The 18,144-nt window shown below is 47.1% G+C and overlaps 1 protein-coding gene across 1 annotated transcript in view; it reads left to right on the top strand.

The window, feature by feature from the left end:
- LOC140390092 (proteasome subunit beta type-8-like) overlaps nucleotides 1-15,668 on the top strand; it is an 86,784-nt gene extending 71,116 nt beyond the window's left edge. The window contains exons 5-6 of the mRNA XM_072474996.1: nucleotides 8,638-8,842; nucleotides 15,410-15,668. Of these exons, the coding sequence (XP_072331097.1) occupies nucleotides 8,638-8,842; nucleotides 15,410-15,498 (294 nt within the window). The 3' untranslated portion in view covers nucleotides 15,499-15,668. The remainder of the gene's footprint in view (nucleotides 1-8,637; nucleotides 8,843-15,409) is intronic.
- Nucleotides 15,669-18,144: the final 2,476 nt, after the last annotated feature.

The raw sequence follows: 18,144 nt of genomic DNA, 5'->3' as shown, positions 1-18,144 counted from the left end.
AGCTCCAGGGTCCCAGGTTCGATTCCCCGTTTAGGTCACTGTCTGTGCGGCGTCTGCGCGTTCTCCCCGTGTGTGCGTGGGTTTCCTCCGGGTGCTCCGGTTTCCTCCCACGGTCCAAAGATGTGCATGTTAGGCAGATTGGCCATGCTAAATAGCCCTTAGTGTCCAAAAAAGGTTAGATGGGGTTACGGGGACAGGGTGGAGTTGTGGGCTTAAGTAGGGTGCACTTTCCAAGGCAGACTCGATGAGCCGAATGGCCTCCTTCTGCACTGTAAATTCTGTGATTCTATGAAACTCAGTCTGGCAAGTGGAATACACCCTGTCGAGGACTTCAAACCTCCTCAGTAAGCACAGAGCCTAGTTTCTCCACCCATTTCTCATATACTCAATTCAAAGAGGCAGGAGCAGAAGATGGAATGTGGCTGTTCAGATTTGAATTTGACCCCCTCCCCTGCCCTGCCAAGGTCAATACCATTTCCAACAGGGAAGAAGGGGGAGCCCGTGGGGAAGGATGAATAAAACTTTCATGAGAAATCCCGAATTTGAAAAAAATGGGAAAGGTTGGAACTGATTGTATCTGTCTGAGAGTTTTTCGAGGCTGGCAAAGCTTCCATCTAGGAATAAATCCCCAAAGTGTACCCGTTCTCCGGAACCCGAACGATGGATCCAAGCCCGAGGGCACGAAGAGGTGGTTGTCACGTATCGGGGCAAGTGAGGAGATTGAACTGCTGCCGAAACTGCTTCCATATCCTGAGCGATGAAGTCACCAAGGTTTAGAGGAAAGGCCTACCAGGGAGAAAGTCAGCACTGCGGTAATTATAGTGTGTGGGGAGGAGGCTGTGGCACAAGGCCATGCCTTTAATCTACTCCATTTTGATTTTGGATCAGTCATTGTCGGATTTCCTGCATGTTGGCAGCCCATAGTAAAACAGGAGATTCGGGGAGACCGAGCCTTCCGACCCTCTGCCTCTCTGAAGCAGAGCGCTGCTGACACTGGGACTCTTATCTGCCCAGACAAATGCCGATATTAATTTGTTGACCGTAGTAAAAATGCTTTGGATAAAAAAATGGGGCTACTTTGAAATAAGAACAAAACCTAGGCATCACATTCATCTTAACAGTTTGGATCCTGCCTGCTGGAGTCAGGGGAATGTTGTTCTCCCTCTGTAAGGCCATTTTGATCTTGCTGACGAGTTTTGAAAAGTTCAGTTTGTGGAGTCAGTCCCAGTTATGGGCCACGCAGTTCCCAGATATTGAAAATTAAAGGACAAGAGGGGTAACGGCTGCAAACCAAGCTGAGCCCCTCTGGCCATTGAGTTCACTGGGAAACACTCACTTTACTGATGTCTAATTTATAGCCTGAGAATGTTCCAAATCTCGTGAATATCTTCATGGTGTTTTCTATTGAGGAGACCAGAGCCGTAATATATAAAAGTAGGTCACCTGCATACAGTGAAATCCAGTGCTCCTCCCCCTCTCAGTGTCGTCCCTTCCATCTCGCTGACGACCTCAACTCTATCAGCAGATGTTCAATGGCCATTGCGAAGAGCGGTGAAGAATGAGGACAGCCCTGCCTAATGAAAAGTATTCGGAGGCGGTCCTATCTGTTCAGATGTTGGTTTTAGGGGAATTGTACATCAAACAACCCAGGAGGAGAATTTGGGGCCAAAATCGAATCTATTCAAAATCTCAAATCGGTAGTTTCACTCCACCCTATCAAACACCTTTTCTGCATCCAAAGATACTGGGTGGAATTTACCGGCTGTTCACGCCGGTGGGATCTTCCGGTCCCACCGATGGCACACAGGTTTCCTGACGACGAGAGGTGTAGTCAATGGGAAATCCCGTTGACAATAGCTGGACTAGAAAGTCCCGCTGGCGGGCCGCCTCCGCCGCCAAAAAAACACGGGGCGGATTGCTCGGTAAATCCCACCTACCATAACTTCAGGTTTCTGAGCAGATTAGGTTGATAGGACAATGTTCAAGAGAGGTCGGACATTGGCCGATAACTGTGTCTACCTGTGATAACGCCCGTTTGATCCTCTGAAATTATACCTGGAAGACATGACTCCATCCGGGTTGCCAGGACTCTCCCCATTATCTTAACATTCATGTTAAGGAGTGAAATGGGTCAGTATGACCCACACTCCTTACCATCTTTCAGCAACACCGAGATTGTGGCTTGGACGAAGGACGGGGGTAATGATCCCCTAAGACAGTGAATCATTGAGCATGTCCAAAATGAAAGGTTATAGTTGCTCTGAGAGCCTCTTGTAAAATTCAGGTGGGAGGCCATCAGGATGCCGGGCTTTGTCAGATTGCAGCCGACCGATACATTTCTCTATTTCTTCTGGGCTTAAGGGGGATTCCAGCTCCCGTTTCCTGACTTCCTCAATAGTCGGGATGTGTAAACTATCTAAAAACCCTCAACATGTCTTACGTATCTGGAGGAGGCTCTGACTCAGTAGCTCATGGTGAAACGTACTGAAAGCCACATTTACCTGGAGAGGGGCTGAGACTAGATTACCTTCTTTGCTCCGAATCGGAAGGATTTCTCGGGAGGCTGCCTGCTTCTTGGGTAGATGCGCAAGAAGAAGGCTGCCTTCTCCCCATGATCATACAAGGTGCCCCGAGAACATCGTAACCGATGCACCGCTTTGTTCGTGGTCATCAATTCAAATTGCAGTTGCAACATTTCTGTGAATCAGTAATTCCAGCGTTGGGGGCAGCAGAATATTGGTGGTCAACTTCCAAGATGGAGTCCATCAGCCTTTGTCATTCCTCACTCTCCTTTTTCACAATGTGAGCTTTATATGAGTTAATTTACCCCTTTGACGGCCTTTAGGGTTTCCCATAGTGTCGGCTGAGAGATTAACTCTGTTTTGTTGAATTTGATAAAGTCTGTTACAGCAGCAGACAATTACTCACAAAATTTGTCATTAGACAATAAGGTGGTATCTAGTCTCCAGGGTGTGCGCTCAGGAGGGCCAAAATCAAAGCAAAATTCAACAAAATGAGGGACATGGACTGAAATGACAATTGCTGAGTATGCAGCTGTTCTCAATGAGGGGAGGAGGGACTTGTCAACAACAAAAAAATCAATTCGGGAGTAGGCGCAGTGAACATGCAAAAACAAAAGAACATTTTTTACTGATTGGATGCAGAAAACGCCACGGATCAACCCCTCCAATCCCAGCCATGAAAAATGTCAATGTCCCAGACATTCCAGTTTGGGGCCAGGATTTGGACATGGAGCAGTCCAGTTTAGAACATAGAACATAGAACAATACAGCGCAGTACAGGCCCTTCGGCCCACGATGTTGCACCGAAACAAAAGCCATCTAACCTACATTATGCCATTATCATCCATATGTTTATCCAATAAACTTTTAAATGCCCTCAATGTTGGCGAGTTCACTACTGTAGCAGGTAGGGCATTCCACGGCCTCACTACTCTTTGCGTAAAGAACCTACCTCTGTCTTTTATATATTACCCCTCAGTTTAAAGTTATGTCCCCTCGTGCCAGCCATATCCATCCGCGGGAGAAGGCTCTCACTGTCCACCCTATCCAACCCCCTGATCATTTTGTATGCCTCTATTAAGTCTCCTCTTAACCTTCTTCTCTCCAACGAAAACAACCTCAAGTCCATCAGCCTTTCCTCATAAGATTTTCCCTCCATACCAGGCAACATCCTGGTAAATCTCCTCTGCACCCGCTCCAAAGCCTCCACGTCCTTCCTATAATGCGGTGACCAGAACTGTACGCAATACTCCAAATGCGGCCGTACCAGAGTTCTGTACAGCTGCAACATGACCTCCCGACTCCGGAACTCAATCCCTCTACCAATAAAGGCCAACACTCCATAGGCCTTCTTCACAACCCTATCAACCTGGGTGGCAACTTTCAGGGATCTATGTACATGAACACCTAGATCCCTCTGCTCATCCACACTTTCAAGAACTTTACCATTAGCCAAATATTCCGCATTCCTGTTATTCCTTCCAAAGTGAATCACCTCACACTTCTCTACATTAAACTCCATTTGCCACCTCTCAGCCCAGCTCTGCAGCTTATCTATATCCCTCTGTAACCTGCTACATCCTTCCACACTATCGACAACACCACCGACTTTAGTATCGTCTGCAAATTTACTCACCCACCCTTCTGCGCCTTCCTCTAGGTCATTGATAAAAATGACAAACAGCAACGGCCCCAGAACAGATCCGTGTGGTACTCCACTTGTGACTGTACTCCATTCTGAACATTTCCCATCAACCACCACCCTCTGTCTTCTTTCAGCTAGCCAATTTCTGATCCACATCTCTAAATCACCCTCAATCCCCAGCCTCCGTATTTTTTGCAATAGCCTACCGTGGGGAACCTTATCAAACGCTTTGCTGAAATCCATATACACCACATCAACTGCTCTACCCTCGTCTACCTGTTCAGTCACCTTCTCAAAGAACTCAATAAGGTTGTGTGAGGCATGACCTACCCTTCACAAAGCCATGCTGACTATCCCTGATCATATTATTCCTATCTATATGATTATAAATCTTGTCTCTTATAATCCCCTCCAAGACTTTACCCACTACAGACATGAGGCTCACCGGTCTATAGTTACCGGGGTTGTCTCTGCTCCCCTTTTTGAACAAAGGGACCACATTTGCTGTCCTCCAGTCCTCTGGCACTATTCCTGTAGCCAATGATGACATAAAAATCAAAGCCAAAGGTCCAGCAATCTCTTCCCTGGCCTCCCAGAGAATCCTAGGATAAATCCCATCAGGTCCCGGGGACTTATCTATTTTCAGCCTGTCCAGAATTGCCAACACCTCTTCCCTACGTACCTCAATGCCATCTATTCTATTAGCCTGGGGCTCAGCATTCTCCTCCACAACATTATCTTTTTCCTGAGTGAATACTGACGAAAAATATTCATTTAGTATCTCGCCTATCTCTTCAGACTCCACACACAATTTCCCATCCCTGTCCTTGACTGGTCCTACTCTTTCCCTAGTCATTCGCTTATTCCTGGCATACCTATAGAAAGATTTTGGGTTTTCCTTGATCCTTCCTGCCAAATACTTCTCATGTCCCCTCCTTGCTCGTCTTAGCTCTCTCTTTAGATCCTTCCTCGCTACCTTGTAACTATCCATCGCCCCAACCGAAACTTCACACTTCATCTTCACATAGGCTTCCTTCTTCCTCTTAACAAGGTTTAGGGTCCAAGACACAATTTAAATCGCCGCCCAGAAAGGAAGGCATGGTGGCGCAGTGGTTAGCACTGCTGCCTCAAGGCGCCAAGGACCTGGTTCGATTCCGGCCCCGGGTCACTGTCCGTGTGGAGTTTGCACATCTCCCCATGTCTGAATGGGTCTCACCCCTACGACCCAAACATTTGCAGGTTAGGTGGATTGGCCACGCTACATTGCCTCTGAATTGGAATTTTTTTTAAATCTCCTCCCAGAATAGTCCGATGTGAGTCTGAATCGGGGAGAGCGTCCATCAGGGAATCCATGAAGCTCAGGTTGTCCCAATTGGGGGCATAAATATTCACCAAAATATCCAGAGTGTTCCCCAGTGAACCACAGACAATAATGTAGCGAGCATAGGGACCATCCATAATCTGGGAAGGAGTAAATTGTATTTTTCTGTGGATTAATATTGCCATGCCTCTGGCCCAACCATTAAAGCCTGAGTGAAAGATTTGTCCCACCCAATTTTTGCAAAGTCTCATCTGGTCCTTCACCGCAAGTGGGTCCCCTGTAGGAACACAACACCCCGGACCAGTCCTTTCAAGGCAAAAATCCTTGCCTGCTTCACTGGTCCATTGAAACCCCTCACATTCCAGGTTATAAGGCGGAGAGAAGAACCTCGACCGCCTCTCCCACTATGATCAGCCATTATATCCAGAATTCAGCAGGCAAGAAACTTCATAACGCTTTGGCGAGGAGACCCCACCAGCACAGAGGTCTGTTCCGGTCCTAACACTGGTCAAGTACAAATTAGTGGACAGCAGGGGCTGTTTAGCACAGGGCTAAATCGCTGGCTTTGAAAGCAGACCAAGGCAGGCCAGCAGCACGGTTCGATTCCCGTAACAGCCTCCCCGAACAGGCGCCGGAATGTGGCGACTAGGGGCTTTTCACAGTAACTTCATTTGAAGCCTACTTGTGACAATAAGCGATTTTCATTTCATTTTTCAACATCAGACTACCAACCATGCCCCCCTCACTTTTCCTATCCACCCCTAACCCTGCAATCCCCAACAAAGACATCAAATTTATATAAAACCTAAACACTCTCACACTAAAATCTAAGCTCCCCTTGACAAATATTTGTGTGTGGGAGCTGCAGAATACCCACACTTACGACTTCCTTTCTCTCGGCCCATCTCTAGCTACAGCTCTCCAACCGACCCTGATAAAAGTTAAGAAACCTCATTAACATTATTCAAAAACAAAAATTTCACTTATAATGATTCCCTGGTAACAATCGCACTATAAGAACAAAAAATATTAGACTAGCATAATGAGAAAAAAACGGGAACACTTCAACAGTAAGAACAGTGTAAATCAGCCAAATAAACAACAATGATATAACTTCCGAACATACAGCAATTTAACCTATAAGCTACAATAGAGAGAGATTTACACAGAATTCAAACCCAGCTTCTTAACAAAGGTGTTTGCCTTGTATTGGGAGTCCCTCGACCGAAACTCGAAGACGGGCTGGGAAATGTAGCCCAAACAGAATACCTTTCTTGAATAGGGCAGATTTTGCCCCATTAAATGCTGCTCTTTTCTTTGTTAATTCAGCGCTAATGTCCTGGTAAAGCCGGATTTTGTGCCCCCCCCACCCCCCCCCCCCATTTAACATCATGTTGCTCCCTGGCCCATCACAGGACCTGCTCTTTTTCTTTGAAGTTATGGAACCTTCAGGTCATTGCTCGAGGTGTTCCTCTGCACAAGGTCTTGGTGGCAGTACACGATGAGCCCGCTCTAGCTCCGGGTGGGACTTCAGCACCATTTTAAATAACATGCTGGCTATGAATTATGTGGGAGTTTACTTTATTCTTCAGAAACTTATTCACATCCAGAACCGAGCACAGTTTTCCCAGCTCTGTGATCCGCTCACTGTGATCGATGACGACCACCTCCATAGTCTGGACCATATTACCCCACACTTCCATTTTTTTATCCATCCCCTCCAACTTGCTCGAGATTTGACTTAGGGACTCATCCACTGGCCTTTTTATTTCTCCGGCCAGGTCCCTAAGATGCTTTTTCAACTCAGCCGTCACAATGCAGCTGATGTCTTCAACTGATGGCCACGCGGTCACCTGGGGGAGGGGGGGCGGGGGGGGGGGGTGGAGGGGGGGTAGGAGCCCACTGCTGCCACCATTTGACGACTCCAACAAAGTCTCAGAGTCTGAGGAGCACATTTGGCTGCCCCCTCTCTTTATGTTAATTTTGGGCCTATTAAGCTGCTGTATGTTTCTCCTCGTCTTCAGTTTAAATTTTTTCCCAGTTAGCGCTGCCTACGATGCACTTTGTGAGTCGGGTCAGAGTGTCTCCTGGTGCATGTCCTCTGCTCACAGCCGCCACTGGATGTTCCAAACAATAACTCTTAACTGGACGCAAACAACAAGAAGCCCCAAAACAACCCTTCAATCCAAGGAATAATACCCCCCCCCCAACACACAAATTTGTCCTTCCCCCCCCTTTTTATACCCTCCCTCCCCCACCCCCTCTAACAGTGACCAACTCTCTGAAATACAATGGAAATGGCCGCCATCTCCAGCAGAACTCTTCAATCTTCTGGTCTTCTGAGACAATCATACCAGTGCCAGCTCTTCGTTAGATGAATTTCACTCACATGCTCTTTCTCCATATTCTCAGAGGGAAAGACCATTGATGTGACCACATCTGGAGCATTGAGCACAATACTGGTTCCCTCTTTTAAGGAAAGATGTAAATACCTTTGAAGCAGTTCAAACTAGACTAATACCAGAAATGGGTGGGTTGTCTGATGAAGGACGGTTGGAGAGGTTAGGTTTATATCCACTAGAGCTTAGAAGACTAAGAGGTGACTTGATTGAAACCTTTACGATCCTGAGGGATATTTGACAGGCTGGATGTGGACAGGATATTTCCTCTTGTGGGATAATCTAGAACTAGGGGTCACAGATTAAAAATAAGGGATTGATCATATATAACGAAGATAAAGAGAATTTTTCTCTCTGAGGGTGGTGGGTCTCTGGAGCTCTCTGCCTCAAAAGGCGGTGGAAGCAGAATCTCTGAATATTTTTAAGGCAGAGCTGGATAGATTCTTGATTATGAAGGGGGTGAAAGGTTATCGGGGGTAGACAGGAATTTGGGATTGAGGTTACAATCAGATCAACCCTGATCAAATTGCGGAGCAGACCCGAGGGGCTCCTAGTTTGTATTTTCATTTACTCTCATTTGCCTGTCCAGCTGATGTTTTACTTCACAAATATAAATCTTTATTTTCAAATAAACGTGTCCTCCACAGGAATGCTGGCCTAAAGCTGCTGATTCCAGGATCAACTGGGTCATTGGTTGAGCAGCAGTTGAAAGTCACCTGATAGTAATTTTATTCTCCATTTGTTTTCCAGGGTCCAGGCCTTTACTATGTGGATGAGAATGGAGTGAGACTTTCTGGTAGCATGTTTTCCACTGGATCAGGCTATGGATACGCATATGGTGTTATGGACAGCGGATATAAATATGATCTGACAGTGAAGGAGGCTTATAATCTGGCCCAGCGTGCTATTTACCATGCCACCCATCGGGATGCTTATTCTGGAGGCACAGTTAACAGTGAGCAGTATATTTCTGAATTACATCATCATACAGTGAACTCTAAATTGAATAATGGAATTGTACAGCTAGGAGAACGTCTGGTTGGGGAAGTTAAAAATAAATTGCAGCTGATGAGCAGATAGAAGTAGAGGTGAGGCACAAACTGGGAGTGCAGGACAGTACTGGAGAAGTTGTTCTATAATAGATGGGAGCAGTCTAAGGAGGACTATCAGGGATAGAAAGATAGGATGCCGGACTGTCCGGCCTTTCCCACCAGCGGGATCCTCTGGTCCTGCCAAAGCTGACCCTCTGCGGCGGTCTCCCCAGCAACAGGACGGGCGCGCCACGTAAAATGCTGTAGACATCGGCGGGACTGAAAGACACCGCTGGTGGCCAAGCCGAACTGACTCTGCTGCGGGATGGGCGTGTGGAAAATCGCACCCAGGATTACAAATTACGTACACAAACTGCCAAAGTGTGCTGAATAAGGTTGGTGAGCTCCAAGTACAAATAGCGATCTGGGAATGTGATGCAGTGCCAATAACATAAACATGCCATAAAAAGTGGTGAGGACTGGGAGCTTAATGGAGAAGATTATGGTGTGTTCAGAGAAGATAGGGAAGGAGAAAAGGGGAAGTGGAGTTTGCAGTATTGAGTAATAATAATCTTTATAGGGCAGCACGGTGGCACAGTGGGTTAGCTCTGATGCCTCATGGCGCCGAGGTCCCAGGTTCGATCCCGACTCTGGGTCACTGTCCGTGTGGAGTTTGCACATTTTCCCCGTGTTTGCGTGGGTTTCCCCACATCCCAAAAGATGTGCAGGTTAGGTGGATTGGCCAAGCTAAACTGCACCTTAATTGGAAAAGAAAATGAATTGGGTACTCTGAATTTATAAAATAATAATAATAATAATCTTTATTATTGTCACAAGTAGGCTTACATTAACACTGCAATGAAGTTACTATGAAAAGCCCCTCGTCGCCACATTCTGGCGCCTGTTCGGGTACACAGAGGGATAATTCAGAATGTCCAAATTACCTAACAGCACATCTTTCGGGACTTGTGGGAGGAAACCGGAGCACCCGGAGGAAACCCACACAGACACGGGGCGAACATGCAGACTCCACACAGACAGTGACCCAAGCTGGGAATCAAACCTGGGACCCTGGCCCTGAGAAGCAACAGTACTACCCACTATGCTACCGTTAGGAAAGGCAGTGTGGTATTAGAAAGAGGGTGAAAAGACAGAATCCTATTGGTTACAGCTGAGAAGCAAAAAAATGGACTGCTCACAGTGCTCAGGGTATTCTAACAGTCTCCAACTAGTGAGAGAGAAATAGGAGCAAATCTGCTGGGAAACCTGAGATATGCAACAACTGTGGAGTGGTGATATTGGGAGATTTTAATGACCCAAATATGGTCTGAGAGAATGTCTGTGGGGAAACGTGGATAAGAATGATCATCATATCATAAGGTTTAGATTAGAAAAATCTAAAGTCAAACTTCTACGTGGGAAGAGGGTGAACCTCAATGGGATCAGAGTGGATCGAGCTAAGGAAAAATGGAACCGAACTTTAACAGGAAAATGTGTAAAGGAACAATGAATGATCTTTAATGAAGAAGTGTTTCAGGTACAGGCTCGATACATTCCAACAAGAAAGCCAGGGGGTACCAAAGGCGGCGCTCCTTGGATGATGAGATAGTTTAAGAATATAATGAAACAAAAATAAAGGGGTTGTGACTCAGGTCAGGTGAATTCTTCAAACAAGAACCAGGTCAAACATAATGAAGGTGACAGGGGAAGTGAAGAGGAAAATAAGCTGGCAAAGGGACAACCTGAGGATAGAATGACAGTTGACATAAAAAGGAACATCAACCTCTCCTAGCATGTGAATAGTAAGTGTGCTCAAAGGTTTTGAAAATTTAATTTTCCAGGTTTCAACAAACTGGATTTTGAAATTTAAATTGAGGCAGAACAAACTACTTAAAAATGCACGACCACCTTCCAAGGGGTTTGGAGAGGTTTGAGTTAATTAAAGAGAGTCAGCACAAATTTGTAAAAGACGAATCCTGTTTGATTAATCAAGTTGAATGTTTTGATGAAGGAACAGAGACGTTTGATGAAGGATTGGGCTCAGTTTCATAAGTTAAACTTACAAGTCTGGTGGGTAGGGTTAAGGCTGACCTACAGAGATGGGATAGCCTCACTCTGACCTTGACAGGCCGGTGCAGTCCGTGAAGATAAACATTTTGCCATGGTTTCTGTTCCTATTCCAATGGCTACCGTTTTTTTTGCAGGGGTGGAAAGTCTACTTTCATCCTTAATTTGGGCAAGTAAGGTAGCTAGGATTCAGCGAACGGTCCGGCAGAGGGACGGGCAGTCGGGAGGCCTGGCGTTGCCAAGCTTGATCCACTAGTATTGGAGAAGGTGTTGGGTTGGTTTGGGGACCAGGAGGCAGTGTGGGTGAGGATGGAGTTGGGAACCTATAGGGGGACGAAGTTGTGGACACTGCCGTTCTCCCCAGGGAAGTATCCAGGTAACCCAGTAGTGGTTGTAACTTTGAAAATTTGGCATCAATTTAAATTCGGAAGGATGTGGAAATGGGCACCGATTTGTGACAAGCATATATTTGAGCCGGCAAGACTGAATGGCAAATTTCAAGGGGGTAGAGGGCATGGGGACTTGTTTCTGGAGGGGGGGGGTTCCCGAGCCTGGAGGAGCTGTCAGAAACTTTGGGTTTCACGGACAAAACGCTTTAGATATCTTCAGGTGGGAGACTTTGCGGGGAAGGTTTTCCTGTCGTTTCCGGTAGCGCTGCCATCCTCATTGTTGGAAATGGTTTTGACACTGGGGGGATGGAAGAAGGAAGTACCTCAGGAATTTACGGGTGGATATTATAGGAGGACGTTGCATCTTGGAAGGGGTTAAGGTCAAGTGGGAGAGGAGTTGGGGGTGGGATTTGTTGTGCTTTTCTTCTCTTACTCTTTTACTCTGTCTTTTCTGTGTCTCTGTTTCAATTATGGCAATCAGTGAGTTTGCACTTCTTTCTATGTTATGTATTCTAATGCTTAGAGTCGCCAGGTATCGATGGGCCGGATGGGATTTATCCTAGGATTCTCTGGGAAGCTAGGGAGGAGATTGCTGAGCCTTTGGCTTTGATCTTTAAGTCATCTTTGTCTACAGGAATAGTGCCAGAAGACTGGAGGATAGCAAATGTTGTCCCCTGTTCAAGAAGGGAAGTAGAGACAACCCCGGTAACTATAGACCAGTGAGCCTTACTTCTGCTGTGGGCAAAATCTTGGAAAGGTTTATAAGAGATAGGGTGTATAATCATCTGGAAAGGAATAGTTTGATTAGAGATAGTCAACACGGTTTTGTGAAGGGTAGTTCGTGCCTCACAAACCTTGTTGAGTTCTTTGAGAAGGTGACCAAACAGGTGGATGAGGGTAAAGCAGTTGATGTGATGTAAATGGATTTCAGTAAAGCATTTGATAAGGTTCCCCACGGTAGGCTACTGCAGAAAATACCATGGGATTCAGGGTGATTTAGCAGTTTGGATCAGAAATTGGCTAGCTGGAAGAAGACAAAGGATGGTGGTTGATGGGAAATGTTCAGACTGGTGTACCACAAGGATCTGTTTTGGGGCCACTGCTGTTTGTCATTTTTATAAATGACCTGGAGGAGGGCATGGAAGGATGGGTGAGTAAATTTGCAGATGACACTAAAGTCGGTGGAGTTGTGGACAGTGCGGAAGGATGTTACAAGTTACAGAGGGACACAGCTGCAGGGCTGGGCTGAGAGGTGGCAAATGGAGTTTAATGCAGAAAAGTGTGAGGTGATTCATTTTGGAAGGAATAACAGGAAGACAGTGTACTGGGCTAATGGTAAGATTCCTGGCAGTGTGGATGAGCAGAGAGATCTCGGTGTCCATGTACATAGATCCCTGAAAGTTGCCACCCAGGTTGAGAGTGTTGTTAAGAAGGCGTACGGTGTGTTAGTTTTTATTGGTAGAGGGATTGAGTTTCGGAACCATGAGGTCATGTTGCAGCTTTACAAAACTCTGGTGCGGCCGCATTTGGAGTATTGCGTGCAATTCTGGTCGCCGCATTATAGGAAGGATGTGGAAGCATTGGAAAGGGTGCAGAGGAGATTTACCAGAATGTTGCCTGGTATGGAGGGAAGATCTTATGAGGAAAGGCTGAGGACTTGAGGCTGTTTTTAGAAGAAGGTTAAGAGGTGACTTAATTGAGGCATACAAGATGATCAGAGGATTGGATAGGGTGGACAGTGAGAGCCTTTTTCCTCGGATGTGATATTTAGCACGAGGGGACATAGCTTTAAATTGAGGGGAGATAGATATAAGACAGATGCCAGAGGTAGGTTCTTTACTCAGAGAGTAGTAAGGGTGTGGAATGCCCTGCCTGCAACAGTGGTAGACTCGCCAACACTAAGGGCATTCAAATGGTCATTGGATAGACATAAGGACGATAAGGGAATAGTGTAGATGGGCTTGAGAGTGGTTTCACAGGTCGGCGCAACATCGAGGGCTGAAGGGCCTGTACTGCGCTGTAATGTTCTATGTTCTAATGATACCACTACAAGGTTCAACCGGCTATCGATCAAAGAGCCAAACACCAGTTAATTAGTTCAAGGTCAAGGGTACTTTATTTACACACAATTAGTCATGCAACATAAACACTACTAGTTAACTACACCTATCAACAAAGACAACCTGTACTTAACTTCGGGTACCCGGCTTAGGTCAGAGAAACACTGGCCGCTGTTCAATTCTGGATTTTCTCGAGATCTTCTCAGCTAGGCTCATCCGTCTGGTAGTGAGCGTTGAACTTGGACTTGCTTCTGGTGTTGCTGCAATTGGACAAAGAACAACAAAGAACAAAGAAATGTACAGCACAGGAACAGGCCCTTCGGCCCTCCAAGCCCGTGCCGACCATGCTGCCCGACTAAACTACAATCTTCTACACTTCCTGGGTCCGTATCCCTCTATTCCCATCCTATTCATGTATTTGTCAAGATGCCCCTTAAATGTCCCTATCGTCCCTGCTTCCACCACCTCCTCCGGTAGCGAGTTCCAGGCACCCACTACCCTCTGTGTAAAAAACTTGCCTCGTACATCTACTCTAAACCTTGCCCCTCTCACCTTAAACCTATGCCCCCTAGTAATTGACCCCTCTGCCCTGGGGAAAAGCCTCTGACTATCCACTCTGTCTATGCCCCTCATAATTTTGTAGACCTCTATCAGGTCTCCCCTCAACCTCCTTCGTTCCAGTGAGAACAAACCAAGTTTATTCAACCGCTCCTCATAGTTCATGCCCTCCATACCAGGCAACATTCTGGTAAATCTCTTCTGCACCCGCTCTAAAGCCTCCACATCCTTCTGGTAGTGTGGCGACCAGAATTGAACACTATACTCCAAGTGTGGCCTAACTAAGGTTCTATAGCTGCAACATGACTTGCTAATTCTTATACTCAATGCCCCGGCCAATGAAGGCAAGCATGCCGTATGCCTTCTTGACTACCTTCTCCACCTGTGTTGCCCCTTTCAATGACCTGTGGACCTGTACTCCTAGATCTCTTTGACTTTCAATACTCTTGAGGGTTCTACTATTCACTGTATATTCCCTACCTGCATTAGACCTTCCAAAATGCATTACCTCACATTTGTCCGGATTAAACTCCATCTGCCATCTCTCCGCCCAAGTCTCCAAACAATCTAAATCCTGCTGTATCCTCTGACAGTCCTCATCGCTATCCGCAATTCCACCAACCTTTGTGTCGTCTGCAAACTTACTAATCAGACCAGTTACATTTTCCTCCAAATCATTTATATATACTACAAAGAGCAAAGGTCCCAGTACTGAGCCCTGTGGTCACAGCCCTCCAATTAGAAAAGCATCCTTCCATTGGTCATTTCAGGAATTAACATTGGTGGGAGGATCGAAAGCCAGTGGGCCGGAGAACCGCCGGGGGGGGGGGCCGTCAACCGGCCCTGCGCGATTCCCACCCCCGCCGAATATCCGGTGCCGGAGAATTTGGCAACCGGCAGGGGCGGGATTCACACCAGCCCCCGGCAATTCTCCGGGGGGGGGTCGGAGAATCCCGCCCCGGAGATGGCCGTGACCGCCGTACCAGGTCCAAGATGGGACGAATATGTGGCGGACTATTCTTCTTATACTTGGGGGTTTTCGCGCTCTTTTGGGCGGTCCTTCAGTTTGGGCCCCACAAATTGGGTGACCCCTGGGGCGGGATTCTCCGACCCCCCGCCGGGTCGGAGAATTGCCGGGGGCTGGCGTGAATCCCGCCCCTGCCGGTTGCCAAATTCTCCGGTACCGGATATTCGGCGGGGGTGGGAATCGCGCCGCGCCGGTTGCCGGGCCCCCCCCGGCGATTCTGCGGCCCACTGGCTTTCGATCCTCCCACCAATGTTAATTCCTGAAATGACACCTGTGCTCACTTGCACAGCAAGTTCCTCTTTGTGAGTTTGTCATGAAACTAAAGTTGCAGGACTGAAATTTGTTGCTTTTGTAGTCTGAGAAATAACTGTGCCTTGTTTTGTTTCACAGTGTATCACATGAGAGAAAATGGGTGGATCAAAGTGTCTCAGGAGGATGTTGGTGATCTGCACCACAGGTATGCTGCAGAGGCACAATGAGCTGAAGAAGATATCTCTTCAATCAAATCGAAACCAAGACCAGCAATGGAATAGTTACCAAATAATTTCACTGTCTCAGGAAGGGGAGTGAATGATTTTCAATTTTCGATTTCTTAAAGTGCCCTCCTCTTTGTGAATTTAAAATAAATATAATGCTTCTGTAAACATCATTGGAGTATGCAATTACAGTTTTCTTAGTTCACAGTAAGATGGTAAAATGTCGATGTTTACTCTCTCCAGAAACTTTGGGGCGATTCTCGCGCCGGGCCGGAGAATCGGCGCAACCGCGCCCCGACGCTCCGAGGTGCGGAGAATCGGCGCCATTTGCGCCGCAGCGTCTGACGTGGCGCGGGCTGCTGGAATCGGCAGGGGCGCCGATTCTCCGGCCCGGATGGGCCAAGCGGCCGCGCGGATACGACAGACTCCCGCCAGCGCCGTTCAGCTCTGGTCGCTGCCAGCGGCAACTCTGCGCGAAGGGCCGGGGGGCGGCCAGTGGGGGGGATGGGGGGGTCTCCGTCCCCGGGGGGGCCTCTGATGGGGTCTGGCCCGCGATCGGGGCCCACCAATCAGCGGGCTGGCCTCTCCTCCTCCCCCCCCCGGGCCTACTTTCCTGCGTGGCTGGCACCTGAACACCGACACCATGTTGCGTCGGGGCCAGCGCGCAGAAGAAGTCCCCCCGCGCATGCGCAGGTTGGCACGGTGCCCATTTGGTGCCAGGAAGGGAGGCTGAAGCGACGTGAACCACTCCAGCTGGCCCCCTGTGGGGGACAGAATAGGTCATACCCGGGCCCGGTTCACGCCGTCGTGAAACGCGACGGCTTTCATGACGGGGCGAACACTTGGGCTCCATTTGGGAGAATCGCCCCCCCGTGTACCTGCACAAAAGTATTCACATCCTAAACTATTGCAAAGACAGGGGAGTTCGACCTCAGTCACCATCACAAAAGGAGAGGTGATGGTTCAGCGGTATTATCACTGAACTAATAATCCAGAGACCCAGGGTAATGCTCTGGGAACCCGGCTACGAATTTGAATTCGACAATAAAAATCAAGAATTAAAAGCTTAATGCCGACCATGAAACCGTTGTCAATTGTTTTAAAAACGCTTCTAGTTCACTAATGTTCTTTAGGGAAAGAAACCTGCTGTCCTTTCCTAGTCTGGCCTACATGTGACTCCAGACCCACAGCAATGTGACTCTGAAATTCCCTCAGAAACGGCCCAGCAAGCCACTCAGTTTAAAGGCAATTAGGGACGGCTATGTAGGGAGCTTGCTATGCTCATATTGGCGGCCACATTCCTACATTACAACAGTGACTAAATTTCAAAAATTATTTCATTAGCTGTCAAGTGTTTTGAGATATGGGTAATTGGGTAAAGCATTAAAATACATTTTTTGTTTATACTGGTTGTTCAACGAAACATTGTAGAAACAATTTGCATTCAAAAACCTGCAAACTTGGGCTTTACAGATTTAAAAAAGACAGTTAAGATCACAAAGAATGAGCAGAAAGTGATACATAAAGTAATAATACACAATAAAAATTGAAACAACCTGTTTAAAACCACTGACAATTGACTAAAATGTATTTTCCCCCTTTCTGGTATCCCCTACTGTTGATCCTCGACTAATGCTTTGGGATGTGAACCTCACGGTGAGAACTGATTCAGACGTTTTATGAACGAGCAATAAATGAAGTCAGTGGGTCAATACAGTATAGAATTGCAAATAGCTTTGAACAAGGGAAGCAGAGATGGGGGGGGGGGGGGGGGGGACATTTCCAAGATTGAACATCATGGGCACACCCTGTCTCACACAGCAGCTGGTCAGAATGTGTCATGGCTGACATGAACCAGAGGCAGCATATCCACAATTGAAAGATAGTCCTGGAGAGTCCCTGAAAATATATCGATGTCTATTAACGGTCACGTTCAACACAGAAGTAATGGGGTGAGTGGAGGGGCTGTTTGAAGGGGTGAGGCGGTCAGGCTTTAAAGAATATGCTGCTGAGAATCCAAATTAATTAAGTAAAAGTTTGCCAGAAAGAAACCTAGAGCTACAATACAAAAGAACAGATCAAGCAAACAGAAAAGCTACCCTGCCGTCACCTGGTATTCTTCCAGCTTCTGAGTATTCTTCCAGCTTCTGAAACAATAGCACAGCCACTTCACCTGGAGAACCAGCTTGGAGTTGGCAGCCCTCCCAGTTGATGCAATGGTTCACGCCTTGAACCTTTGCTCATTGTTGTACACCCCGTGTTTGTTCCACTGCTGCACCCATCCCAAACTTTCTTAATTTCTCCAAACACGCTCATGCAAAACACCAAGTTCCACTGCACAGTCATGGTGTAGGAAGTTGCTTGGTGAGAAAAAGTGGCAACTTGGGCAAATGTGGCCCACAAATTATAATATTTTCTAACCAATGAGAAGCCAGGAGCACAGAGATTGTGAGGGCCTAATCACAAAGGTTGCATATGCGTGACATCAGAAACGCCACCCATATCCACCTCCACAACATTGTCCACCTCAGCTCATCTGCTGCTGAAACTTGGCTCCTGCTGTTACCTCTGGGTTCAACTATTCCAACACTCCTGGCTGCTCTATAACATTCTACCCTTTGTACACCTGAAGTCATCCAAATCTATGCA

Source organism: Scyliorhinus torazame, chromosome 14 (genome assembly GCF_047496885.1).
Source record: "Scyliorhinus torazame isolate Kashiwa2021f chromosome 14, sScyTor2.1, whole genome shotgun sequence".
NCBI classification, from domain to species: Eukaryota; Metazoa; Chordata; class Chondrichthyes; order Carcharhiniformes; family Scyliorhinidae; genus Scyliorhinus; species Scyliorhinus torazame.
The sequence above is the reverse complement of the archived record's forward strand: the minus strand, read 5'-3'. Positions and strand labels throughout refer to the sequence as shown.